Here is a 13,434-nt window from a genome sequence, read left to right on the forward strand (position 1 = left end):
TGAAAGGATGGACTGCCGCCTATGTTACTAGGTCTTTTACATTTCTATGAACTAAACGGTAAGCATTAATTACGCAAAACCACAAAATTAAATAAGAGGGTATTTTGATTGAACTGAAATGATTTCAAAATGCAAAAGCAACGTAAACAAAATTAGTAAAAAATATTGCAAAATATAAATATTAAGAAACATTATAGGCGTGAAATAATTCGTATAAGAATGTACGAATCATCTTTTATTTTTTCAGTTAAACTGTTTAAAAAATTTAAAAAGATTCTAGACAACTTGGAAAATAGGCAGTAAATATACCGACAGCCCAGTATGTCATGCTACAATTTAGCCCTTGTTATGTACAGACTGGAATAGACAATAACTGAACTGGAGGCAGATGTCATTTGTCAGCGCTCTCTGCTTCAATGGCATACGCCTCGAGCTCGGTTATTGTCTATTCCAGACTCATGAGTCCATAACAAGGACGAAAGAGTAGTCTCTGGATGGCATGACTGGGCAGTCCATATATTGCGTTTAGTTCTGCTTTAACCCTGGCTGAAGGGCTTTAAATTACTGCTGAACTAGGAAAAGTTTTTTCGCACTATAAAAGCTAAGTTTTTTAAGCATTACAAAATAACAGGCCATTTTCGGATCCTAATTTGTATCGCGTTCCTGAATATAAAGACTTTGATGTACTTTTAGAACAAATGTATTAAACACTAGAAAAATTAATCATTTATCTAATTAATTGACGAGAAACTGAAAAAGAATGCAAATTAATAATGATAAGATTAATCATTAACGGGAAACCGTATAACATTTCCTTTGGCGGCCAATTCTAACCAAATATCTCAGTAATTATTAATTTCAATTAGAGAAAAAGTTATATTGGAGTAAGTTTCGTTAATACTGTTTCGACAAAAAATTATTTATAATAATAATAATGATAATTATTAACAGTATTATTATTTTTTGTAAAACTCATTCTTAAAATGAATAATAAACGTAAAAAATTAAATAAATAAATCAATGAAAAGGCAATATAATGGAACAATATTTTAACAAATAAGATCGGGAGTCATTGGAATCTAGTAAGCAGAACGCGCAAACGATAAGCAAAACAAACAGCGATATGCGTCTCCTAAAAAAGTAAAAACAAGAATTGTTAACTTTTTTGACAATTATTAGCAAGTATTTTACTATAAATAAAATATATGCTAAATAATTAACATACATTTTATGAAGATGTAACATAATTGACTACGATTAACCTCAAAAATAACCCATATCTTTTCAGTGGTCAATTTCCTTTACAATCTTTACTCCTATTTTATGCTACTATCAAGCAAATTTTACACAAAACTAGTTTATACTTAAAGTTAGCCTACCTAAGTGTGAATCGCCGAAAGTTTGAATAAAACTTTGCACATCGATTGAACACTTTAAAATATTGAACCCGTATATATTTTTTTGTTTTTGTTTTTTATCGGCAACCAATACTTTTAACGGGGTGAAATTTATCCCTAAATATTGGATAATTGGGACATTAGAGGGTAAAATATATTATTTTACTTTAAATTTTAATTACAAAAATTCAAATACTGATTGCAAATTTGAAAAAACTACGCAAATTTGAAATAACTAAACAAACTAAAGTTGACGTGTTTCAGGATTTTTCTGAAAATACTCTTTATAGAGGTAAACCATTCCTCGCAATCTTACTCCGTCACGATGAACGACCTTGAAACTTAAATCTATCGTAAGAAAGTCATGTAATATATAAATAAGAAGCTCTCTTTTTTAGCTTTATAATGATTTTTGAATTTTCTTTCCATTGTAATTAGGAGAGAAATTACAGTCATTTGTAAGAACACGCTCTTCATTTTTTTTTCGCACATCTTGAGTTTTTTTACAGGCCTATCCTTTGAACAGTTTTCAAAATAGAAATCTAAAAATTGGCAGGATTACTTTTCTTGTCATATGCGTCCTTCATGCAAAATTTTATTGAAATTGGAAATGAAGGTCAAAAAGGTGATTTATCTCGCATGGAATGGCTCACAAGCAACTAGCCCCACGATGGGGTAAGATTGCGAGGAATAGTTTACCCCTACTAATAGTACTTTCCCAAAAATCCTGAAACACGTCAACTTTAGTTTTTTCAGTTTTTTCAAATTTTCAATCATTATTTAAAATTTTGTAATTGAAATTTAAAATTAAAGAATATATTGTACCCTCTAAATCCCAATTATCCAATATTTATGGGTAAATTTCACCCCGTTAGAAGTGTTTGTTGCCGATAAAAAAAAAATACAGGTTCAACATTTTTAAGTGTTCAATCGATGTGCAAAGTTTCATTCCAATCGGTGATTCACACTTGGGTTATTAATTGGGTTTAATCAATACTCCATTAATGGAATTTGGTGAATTTTGATTCCTAATGCTCAAAATAAAAAAATTAATAAAAAAAATTGTTTTTAAATTGTGTGGAATTTACTTCTCATTCAGTAAATATGTTATGAACAAACTGTCTCCAACATAAGCGTCGGTCTAATTTCATAGCCGATTTAGAACACTCTTTATGCTTAATGTTCAAAGTCAATGGCAATTTTCTCATATAATACAATATCGCGTTTGCATAAATTTTGCTTAAAAGGACTTAGTGTCTCGAAGTCCCTGAAAAAAATGATTTTTCAATATTTTGCTTAAAATATAGTTTGACTTTGACACCTAAAATATTGCTCAGGAAAGTTTTGAAACAATCCGATTTATATTACTACAGCAACAGGGCTTTTAAATGCTTCAACTGCAGTTTTTCTTATTAGTTTTCTTTTCTTTAAACGCTGTCTTCTCAGTTTGCATCCCCCTCCCCCCAAAGTCACATTATTTAATGTGTTAAAACTTGGTGGCGTATTCATAAAAAAACTTGAAAAAATATTTTGCGAGTTTAATCTGTTTACAGAATTAGAGTTGTTCTATTCTTTAGCTTGAAAAGATGAAGTTTCTCTTACTTCATTTAAAATATTTTGTTTTCTCTATACCTGGGGAAACCCTAACATGGTAGCGTCGTAATGCTGCGGTTAGGATCTGTGAGGCCTTCACAATGCTACCAGGTTAGGTTTGTCCCAACTAAATCGAATTAGTTAAAAACAAAACCCAAGCATACTTATATTTGAGTATCAAAAGAATAAATAAATAAATAAATAAATGGTCACAAAGTAACGTTTTTTTTTTAATATAAATATTTTTTATGAGAAAAATATGCTTTTTTAAAAATTACCTTAAAAAGTGATATAAAGAAAAATGCCATAAAGAACATCTAAAATTAAAAATTGATCTAAAAATACTAAGTTTCCAAAAAAAAGTATAAAAAAAATTTTACGAAACAAGTAATCCATACAGTTAATACAATAAAACAGAGAAAACTATTTAAATCACCTTTAAAAATTCTGGATGTCTATTCGAGTTCCCAATGATGAGGTTTTCTTCCCTTAGTTCGGCTTGAAGCCCTAAATATTTGATAGTCATCAGAACAGCCCGACAAGGGGGACTGATTTCCATCATGTACAAAATGATCACCATGATATAATTAAGTAGTTTTCAACTTTTAAAGTCCTAATTTAATCTTTTAAAATATCACGAACACCAACGCGAAGTTATCATGACTTCCACGTTAAAAAGAATAGCTTATCGAAATTCTTCAGTATGAAATACTACGAGAATAAAGCGAGGTAAGATTCTTCTATTTTAGATGAAACATAACACACCTGTTTTAACAGCAAGGCAGCATCATGGAACTAAACACTAAACCGCGTTTCGCGGGAAAACTAACGAGGATTTTAAGTGTGAAAAATCCCCCTGCTTCGCAGACAAATATCCCTACTTCTCTGGAGTAAGCGAAAGAGAGTGCTGCTGCAACAGCAGAACGTTGGGAAATAATTTCTCTTTTTCGGAAAAAGAATTCGTTTCATTTAAGCGTTTATCAACTACTATTTTATTAACCTCCGACACACAAAGGAAGGGGTTATAAGTTTGACGCGTCTGTGTGGGGGGGGGGGGTGTATCTGTGTATCTGTCTGTGGTACTCTAGCGCCTAAAGGGGTAAACCGATTTTGGAAAAAAATTTTGTTCGAATGGAGAGTTGATCGAGATTCTTCTTAGTTAGGTTGCGTCTTCAGCTGACATTAGTTAACGAAGATATTAATTAAAAACCTCTAAAAGGTTTTTCGTGATTCTTGCTATGAAGACATATTGAACAATTTTTAAATTTAGTATCAAAATAAAGAGTAATTTTTTCTGCATCTGATAGAATGTGTTTGGAACTTCAATGTTTTATAGAATTCGAATCATAACGTTTTTTTTAAACAGATTTTAAATACGGCTAAGCCTTTATTCAGCGATCGATAACCGAATTCATTGTTGGCCGACAAGGAAATTAAAAGCAATGAATTAAAATTTTTATCTGTTGGCAGTTTCTATTTGAAAACAAATAAAATACGTGTAACTGATTTTTAATAGTATAAGGCTTTAAAAGGATTTTAAAATTTTCCTCTTGATTATACATTTGGGACGCTGTCGTGGTTTTTAAAAAATTTTAATTTTAGTTATTGTGTTTAAAAAAGCGGCCTATTATCAGAAATTTTAGACATTCACATTTGAGGTTTATGAACATTAGAAACTGTTGCTGCGGGTTTCATGCAAACTTTCTTAAGTTAAAGCAGAAAAACTTTAAAATAAATTTAAAAAATGCCCCAGGGGAAATAAAAAAAACTTTAGTAGCCTATTAAAATTTTCAAATAATATCGTCTTGGAGAAAATTGCTAATGGATACAATTTGTTCTGTAAAATATGGCATGAAATAATTAAGTTCGTATTTTTGCAATAGTGAATATCAAAGTATTTTTACGGTTACAAAGTAACAACACGCACACACACCACGGTTAGTATTTCGTCCATCTTTTTTTTTTATACAAAAAGACCAAGAGAGCGAAAGAAATTGGACAAAATGGACGAAATTGAATAAAATATAGAATATGGATAAAATAAAATCTACTGCCTTTCTATATGTGTGCTACAAGAAAATTAATACAATGACGTAATAGAGTTATTATATGCTTGTACATTTCATCTCAGTTGTAGTACGGAATTAATTAAATACAAAATATTAGCGCCAAAGACGTGATGTGTTGAATTGATCTCCGAACATATAAAAAGAAAGAATCAAATGCTTGAAAGTAAATATAGTAAACCACAATGTATAGACTTATTCGTGTAGCTCCAATCAAAATGACTTTCAGAGAAGAAATTCATGAACTACAACAATTCTTGTGCAGCTGCTGACTGAATTTATTATTACTCTTATTTCTGACGACAGAAGGGCGACCTATTACGCCGTCTACGGGAATAAATTACAAATAAATTGAATTTATGATATAGTTTTCTGTTTTTTTAATCCAGTATTTTGCACATTCTCAGTCAAAGATTTTATTTACTGAATTTGTTTATTGCTTTTAAAAGTAATAAGGTATAAGCATGAAAATTAGGGAAATAGCAAGGAGTGAAAGTCTGGAGATATGACTAATTATAATCTGTGGAAAAACAATAAATTTAATTTTTCTGCGCAGTTTACAGCATCAATGCATTTTTTCGGTTTAACTAAGGGTTAACCTATTTGCATTATTTTTAAAACATTAATTTTTTATTGTAAATAGCAGATAAGAAGGAATTCCTGCTTCTTCTGAAGCAGGAATTTGTGTGCTGCTGACCCAGCAACACTTTTATGCATATATCTGTATGAAATTTGAATGAGAAAAGTAGACTGAAATAGATTTGTTCATAAGTTCCCCACATTCTCCCATTACTAATCGTGGACAGAAGAAAAAAATGTTTACAATATAAAGCAGGTGTACTACTCCTTCATTGAAGAGATTGTGCTGAAGGAACAATGATAAAGTAATTCAGAAGTGTTTTTACTGGAGCATTTTAGACAGCATATTTCTGTTTTTATCAAAAAACAAGTATGTTAAAAGTAACATTTTTGTTAAATTATTTTGAATAAGGCTTTGTTTCTTTCAAAACAAGTGCGGGAGAGCCCTATATATAGTCTTCAGAACAAAAATATTTTTAACACCTTGGCAAGTGATTTTATGAATTTAAAATCGGAAATGCTCCTTAAAAAACAGTCAATCGTATTTAACTCTTTGTGTTTAAAGTTAAAAATATAGCATCCTAGAATATGGAAAAGGAAAATGAAAAGCAACAGAAAAATGTCACACTTTAGCAAAAAAAAAAAAAAAAAAGAAAAAAAAATCATTTCAGTTGTTTTTATACATTTTCATTACAAAATTTCAAGCTTTCTAAAATTAAAAAATAGTACACATCTGTTCTTTCCCTATACCATCTTGCATTTCATCCTCAAGATGTCAGTTTTTATTTTAAGGAACTGACAATTATTACGATCTTTCATATTTTCTTTTTTTTACTCCTCAAAATTTCTCTTCCCGTAGATTGTCTACTATTTGGAATACATTTTGATCGGACTCTATAGCTCTGCTTTCTACTGTGAAACAATTACTGTAAATACAATTTGTTTTATTTTCACTCTAAAGTTTTAACTTATGTATTCTGTTTTTGGCAACGACAAAGAAAGCGAAATTTTGAATCCTTATGTTTTAAAATAAAGAGCGTCGAGATAATTTTTTTTATGATGATGAAATTTATTTCTTTTAGTGTATAGTGTCATTTTATTTATTTTTTAATGTATTATATTTATTTTTTAAAAACTAATTTTTGGCAACGGGGTAAAAAAATCCGAGGCGTGTTATTTTTACCCGAGAGAAAGAGCTTAACAAAGGTTTTTTAAATTTTTTCTTTGAGACTAGGGGGCTCTGCCCCCTGCTCGCTAGCGCTCACCAACCCCCAAAGATGGCTTCGCAATCTTATTTGATTCACAAAGATTTAAACCGTCAATTAAAAATAGATTAAAAACGCAATGTGATCTCTTTTTGGAACAAAAAGCATCCCTTCCCCGAGTTTCAAAATAATTAGTATTAACTTGCAGAGCCATATGGGCTAAGGGGCTCCTGAACATTGCAAAACTGCAGTTTTTGTTTTGAACGTTTGAAAAGTCGCTTTCATATTCGTGGGCTCTAGTAATATATTTTGCTCTTTAGCTCAGGGGTTGAAATCAGTTGAGCCTAAGATTTTCCGTTAAATTCGAAAAAAAAAAAAAAAACGAATTGAAAAAACGTAACTATGGCAACGCCAAATAAAACATCAATAATTTGAATGGAAATGAGATCTTTCGAACTTGATTAAAACTGCTTGTAACTTTTTTTCTTTGGGGATAGAAGCTAAATTTTTTGACCATAGGTCGAGTTAGATCTGGAGTAAAAAAGCCGCTCTTTTCAGTGGTGTCAAAAAGAAAACTGCAGGACATTTCCTTCGCTTTTTATTGATAGATTTAATGAAGAAAGTAGTGCCTAAATTTCAGCTAAGCCTAAAAAAGTTCGAGCTAAAAACGCCTTTCGAACGATATCCCATATTAATATGTGCAAGTACTTTTTCACCCCTTTAATAGGCAATTTACGCGAAATTTGAGCTTAAAAAATTAATTACAAAAAAGCTAATTCGAATTTTAAAAAACAAAACCCCGGATGCAAATCACCGGGACTCGAAGTAATTTTGTACAAAATTTCAAGGCTGTTGGCGTCTCCTGGACGCAGGGCCGCCACAGACTTCCTATCCAAATTTCTTTGACCTTACTTTTTTTTAGTATAAAGAGATAATGTATTTATTTTAGTGAACTCGTTATTTTTAATTCTTTTCTTTCTTTTTGAACGCAATTAAAGATTTTTTTTATGGGAAAAAATATATTAGCTGATTTGTGTTTGAAAGGTGCTACTACTATATTTGTTCGCTTATTTATTTTTAACGTATCTATTTCGCTGGATGAGCGAGGCATATTTTGTTTCTAGAAATCAGTTTAAAATGTTAAAAAGGTATGTTTGACATAATTTTCAGCCTCAGCTAATTTACAAAATATTGATTAGAAAAACAATGTTTGTACACGCGAAAGTATGCTCGTTTAGTTCTGAACGGAACTTCTTGCTTAACTAATCAAGTGTACTTCCTTACATTAGTGTTTTGGTTAGAATATCCTTTTTCATTTGTTATTTTTGTTTTAAGTGGCGTACGATCATACCTTTTAACGAAAACTAAGCTTTTTGGCTTCTAGATGAAAATATGACTTGAAGTCCTTTAAAACAGTATATTACTCATGCCCTAGTCAAGGTAAGCGTTAATGCTTGACAAAAACAAGGCTAAATACACATTTACCCCGCCAAGCATGGCAAGTACGACCCATATAGGTTGTGCTAAAAACAGTGTATAAAACTGTTGTTAGTTGTTTATTTGACATAATAATTGCTTGAAAACCTTAAAGAAGAATCTTTATCTTTATCCTCTTTACTAATAATAAAGCTGAAAGTCTGTATGTCTGGATCTCTGGTTGTTACGCGCCTAGCGCCTAGACCGTTTGGCCGATTTTCATGAAATTTGGCACTAAATAAGTTCTTAGCTTAGGGGCATCTCGAAGCGATTTTTCGAAAATTCGATTTTGTTCTTCTCCTATTCCAGTTTTAAGAGCATTTTCCAGAGCAAATTTATCATAACATGGACGAATAAATTACCAAGTTATCATAACGTGGAACCGTAACATGAGCAAGGTAATTGGCGAGAAATTCATCATACATTATTTATGAATATACAGGCGAACCAAAAGACCTTTTAGTTTTCTACTACGGGCAAGGCCGTGCGGGTACCGCTAGTAAAAAAATAATACCCAAAAGTTTGATAGGTAAGAGAAGTTAATTTAACACAGGAAATAAATTGAATTGATTACAACGAAGAATTCGATAACAAAATCAGATTGTCTTGGTCAGATGGCGTGCAATACTATATCGTCGTAAAATTTCTGATAGCGATACTGTTCGTTTTTCTAAGCCGAGACTTAGCGCCAATTTGCGCATGCGTCAGGTCTGCTGTGATTTTATCAAAATAGGGAGGGAAACCCGGAAGTAAAATGTGCAAAATAACGTGTTCAAAGACTGCAAGTGCGAGCGGTAAGTGCCCATCCTCAACATATCTCCCCTTTTTGAAATGGAATCTGTCCTGAGTGGTAGTCTTCGCTTTCGAAAACGGACAGTAGTATCACTGGTAATATAGTCACTGCAAAATGAAACTAAAGCTTTTACCCAGTTCCTGTGAGGAACATCAGTGTAAACATGTATCATTTTCATGGATCGTTTTATGGGTCATTATCTTCACTGATTTACCACGATAACTGTATCTCTGGCTCAGCGGTTTCGTTGACAATGCATGGGGGCGATTAAAATCAGAATCCCATCTCAGACTGCAGCCGTTTCATTATTATCAGTAAAAAATGCTTTTCTTTCTGGTATTCCATAAATACGCTATTCTAGCCGGTAGAGGTCGTTTTCTTTGCACTGATACTGTGCTAGCAGAGAAGAAACTTTTACAGAGTTTTTTATTTTTTTTATTAAAAACTCACAAGAGACATAATGGCTGCCAAGTGGGTAACATTAGGTGATAAATTTGGTCACAAACCCTAAATAACTCCAGAACAAAAGGACAGCACTAGGATCTTTAAATAAAGTCTAAGTATTCAAACAAATCAAGCAGAAGAAACAAAGCGCTGAAAAATTAGTAAAGTTCTCGTGTTAAAATGACTACAAAAAATTTAGGTAAACACACTACAGTAATTCTGACATTTTTCATAAGCACTTTTAATGGTGCTAGAACCCTTCTATTCTTGCTTAGAACTCTCTAAACTGAAAATGTTTAAGCTGATTATTTTCTATTTTGTAGAGTGGCGGGAACAAGCGATTTACAATAAGCTCTGCAAGAATGCAATGACAGCTAAGCGAAAGAATAGGTCAATGCAAAACACTAATAAAAAATGAAAAGACGTTTACATTGTTAAAATAAAATAAAATGTAATTATAAGAAATGTACATTTGAAATAAAAAATAATTCCAGCTTTAGGGTAACGGCACCAGTAACAGACATACTTAAGACATCGCTCTCTTGTTAACTCAATTTTCTGAGCCTTTTAATTTATTTAGATTTTTTAAACTACTGTTTTTCTCATGCAACTACATCTCATCTAACATGGCTGCTTTTAGATCCTTTGAGTTACTTAGTTCGATTTTTATTTGCACAATTTCGAAAAAAAAGGTCCGACCCCCAGCAACAGACACCGAAAACTCTGAGGATACCCAGTAACAGATGGGATGAGGCAAAGATGAGTAATGGACTACATTCCCTTTTCCTCTTCAAAATGTGCAAAAGTTCTTTATTTTTAGACCTAAAACCTTATTAAATTCAAATGAACATGAAACACCAGCTGACCTCGTGGTGACTTTTCCATAACCTTCCACCACTGCCTTATAAATACCAACTGGCTCATAAAATCTCACTCTGATAACACTAGATGGTTGAACCGTATTCATGAGCCACAGCAACACCCGCCTTGTTTTTCTCGCTAACAATTCTATTATTAAATCCAAACTAATGACTGTCTGTTACTGGTACTACCGTTACTCTATTCGAGACCAACGCGAGTTGCGTCAAAAAAGAAAGGGTGGTTTGCCAGCGTTTGAAAACTTAAAACTCCGACATTCGACCAATAAATTTTAAACAAAGTAAATTTTCCGTTTTAGTTTTGACCCTATCAACAGGGCATGATTATCGAACAGGCCGACTAGGCCTTAGAATTATGCTGATTCGATGGTTGCTGGGTCTCAGGGAGGATGAACGATATCTTCTCTATTGAAAAAATTCGGCAGTTTAATGGTGCGGCAAACTTTTTGTAACATCATTAAAATTCCATACTTTCATTTTAAAAACATTTTCATACCCATAGTATTGCGTAGGCAAATTGGAGCTTTGCCCAGGAGCCCCAAGATGGCAAAGAGCCGTTACCGCTTGCAAATATTTCGATTAGGGCCTTGCTCTATCGCTGTCTAATAACTCTCCCTAACAATGCTCTTCCCTAACAAGTAGGTTCTTTAAGCAGAACTTGCAGTTGCGCTTTTCAGATTTCAAAGACGAAAACTTTCAGAAAGAGAGCAGATGAACCCTCTCCATTTCCTCAAAGTGTTCAAAGATAGCCTGAAACTGCGTTGTTTAAACTTCAATGTCAAAAAATTTTCGCCGAGAGCGCGCGAACCTTCTCTATTTCCTTAAAGTGACCAAAAATTGTCGAGAATTGCGTTTTTAAAAGTTTTTTTCGGAAAATTTCCGGGAGTATCACAGACCCCCCTTGTCAATAATCCACAAAATGTAAATTTAATTTTAGCAGACATTCGGAAATATTATTCTCTAAAGTTGCCAAAAAATTGCATAACAGTGCAATTTTTTACTTCCAATTTCGAAATCAACTCCTCACCTTATACCTCCCCCCTTCCCCGCCCCAGCCTTCTTCTTTGCATCACAAGAGAGTAAATAATGCTACTTTTTCAGACTTTAATTTCGAAAAATTTTCGCTGGAGATCCTCGAATCCTTTTTCTGGCGTCACGAAAGACCGCATGAAATTGCATTTTAGGACTTATAACTTTTAGTATCAAACTTTTCTTCAAAAGGAATAAATTTCACACAAAAAAAATTTCTGAACACTAAATGCTTTTGGGGATTTTAATTCACAGACAGATCTTAACTGACACTTTAATTAGCGAGATAAATTTTGACTGGAAGAAAAAAAAGCTAGGTCCCCCTCGTTTAATTAAACCCAGAGTTGGAAAATATTTTTATTCTGAATGAATCCATTAACCGACGTTTTGATGCCAAAAAATTGCAAAATATTTTGCATTGAAAACGGTGTTACTTGCAACAACGAAACACGAGTCTGCTGTAATTTGCAATTTTTGCGCACCAAAACATTGGTTAATTGATTCATTCAATTTTCAAGCACAAAGGTATTTAAGTTAAATAAATACCTTTGTGCTGAAAAGTAAAATAAGAAATAACAACGCCAAAAAGCATAAATTGCAGACACGTGTTTCGGTGTTACAAAGAACACCTTTTTCAATGCAAAAGAAATGAGCTTACGGATGAAAAGAAATTCGACAAAAGCTCATCCGTGAGCTCATTTCTTTTGTTTTAAAAAGGCATTTCTTGTAACACCAAAACACGTGTCTGCAATAATCTGTAATTTGTGTTTTTTGGCGTTGTTATTTCTTATTTTACAAAGGCATTTATTCGTTGTTTTGATTCTGATTTGATAAAATACGAGTTATGACTTTGAATCTTGATATATGTGTTATGAAATATCAGAAACTCATCAATAATACCGGTCTCTACTGATTCAACCTTGAAATGTCTATGTTTAATACATAATAGTAAGAAAAGTAATTCGATATGTTAATCGACTTCGCATTTTATCATAACAAGGTTGTCCTTGCAAATCTTGAGCCCTGCTAGTTTTAGATCTCTGTGTTTATTTTCTCTCAAATACGGTTTTAACGGTGAAGAAATATCTACTCAACATGAATTTTAAATTACACGATCGCAGGATATTGTTATCATTTGTGAAACGTTTTACTTCCGGCGCTGATGATGGAAATGCATATACAAACAACTCTTAAAAAGTGCAAAATTCGTGTTTGGAATAATGATTTATGATACAAAAATAAACCATGTTATTTTCTTTGTGTTTTAATCCAATGTTAAAGATTTTTTTCTTTTTAATTCTTATTTACCACAGGCTTTACCATAGATTATCAACACAAGCACTAAACAGTTCTAAAAAGTAGAGTTTCTTTTTTCTCTTCTTGAATTTTCTGAAATTTTTAAATACATGGAGTATTTGCACACTGAAGGAGAAGTTCTGTGTCGGAAGGACACAACTAAAGTCATCTCGCAAGTGGGTACTTCGAGGCTACTTACCACAGGCTTGCCAGAAGTCCCGGTTTTCAAACAAAATCCCGGTTTCCCGGCCGGTTTACTTTACGTCCCGGAAAAAGATAAATTTGATTACAAATAAACAAATAGGTCCAAAAAAAAAACACAAAAAAACTGAAGAATTATTTAGGATAATTACTTGATCATTTTGTAACATTGACTTGTAAAATTGATACCGGATCAGCTTGTGAGGACTTTTGCAACAAGATCCAAAACAAGAAAGACTGTCAAAAAAAGTACTATAAAAAAAATTATATCTAAATATTGTTCAATTTTTCATTTATCTCAAAGTATTTTTCTAACTAAAATAAATTGTAATTCTTTTCCTCTCGGAAGCAAAATGTTCAAGTTTTATCCGCTTATGTCATTTTTTATTACTCTTGTTTTTGCGTTCGTAATTAGTAAATTAGTAACCATTTATTTCTAACATTGAGAATAAACTGCCCCATAAAACACACGTGTTT

At 32.3% G+C, this 13,434-nt stretch overlaps 1 protein-coding gene across 1 annotated transcript in view; it reads right to left on the minus strand.

Annotated features, from left to right (window-relative positions):
• Positions 1–3,879, minus strand: part of LOC129221349 (glutathione S-transferase 1-like) — a 42,263-nt gene extending 38,384 nt beyond the window's left edge. Inside the window, exon 1 of the mRNA XM_054855819.1 lies at positions 3,427–3,879. Within this exon, the coding sequence (XP_054711794.1) occupies positions 3,427–3,570 (144 nt within the window). The 5' untranslated portion in view covers positions 3,571–3,879. The remainder of the gene's footprint in view (positions 1–3,426) is intronic.
• Positions 3,880–13,434: the final 9,555 nt, after the last annotated feature.

This window comes from Uloborus diversus, chromosome 4, assembly GCF_026930045.1.
Source record: "Uloborus diversus isolate 005 chromosome 4, Udiv.v.3.1, whole genome shotgun sequence".
NCBI classification, from domain to species: Eukaryota; Metazoa; Arthropoda; class Arachnida; order Araneae; family Uloboridae; genus Uloborus; species Uloborus diversus.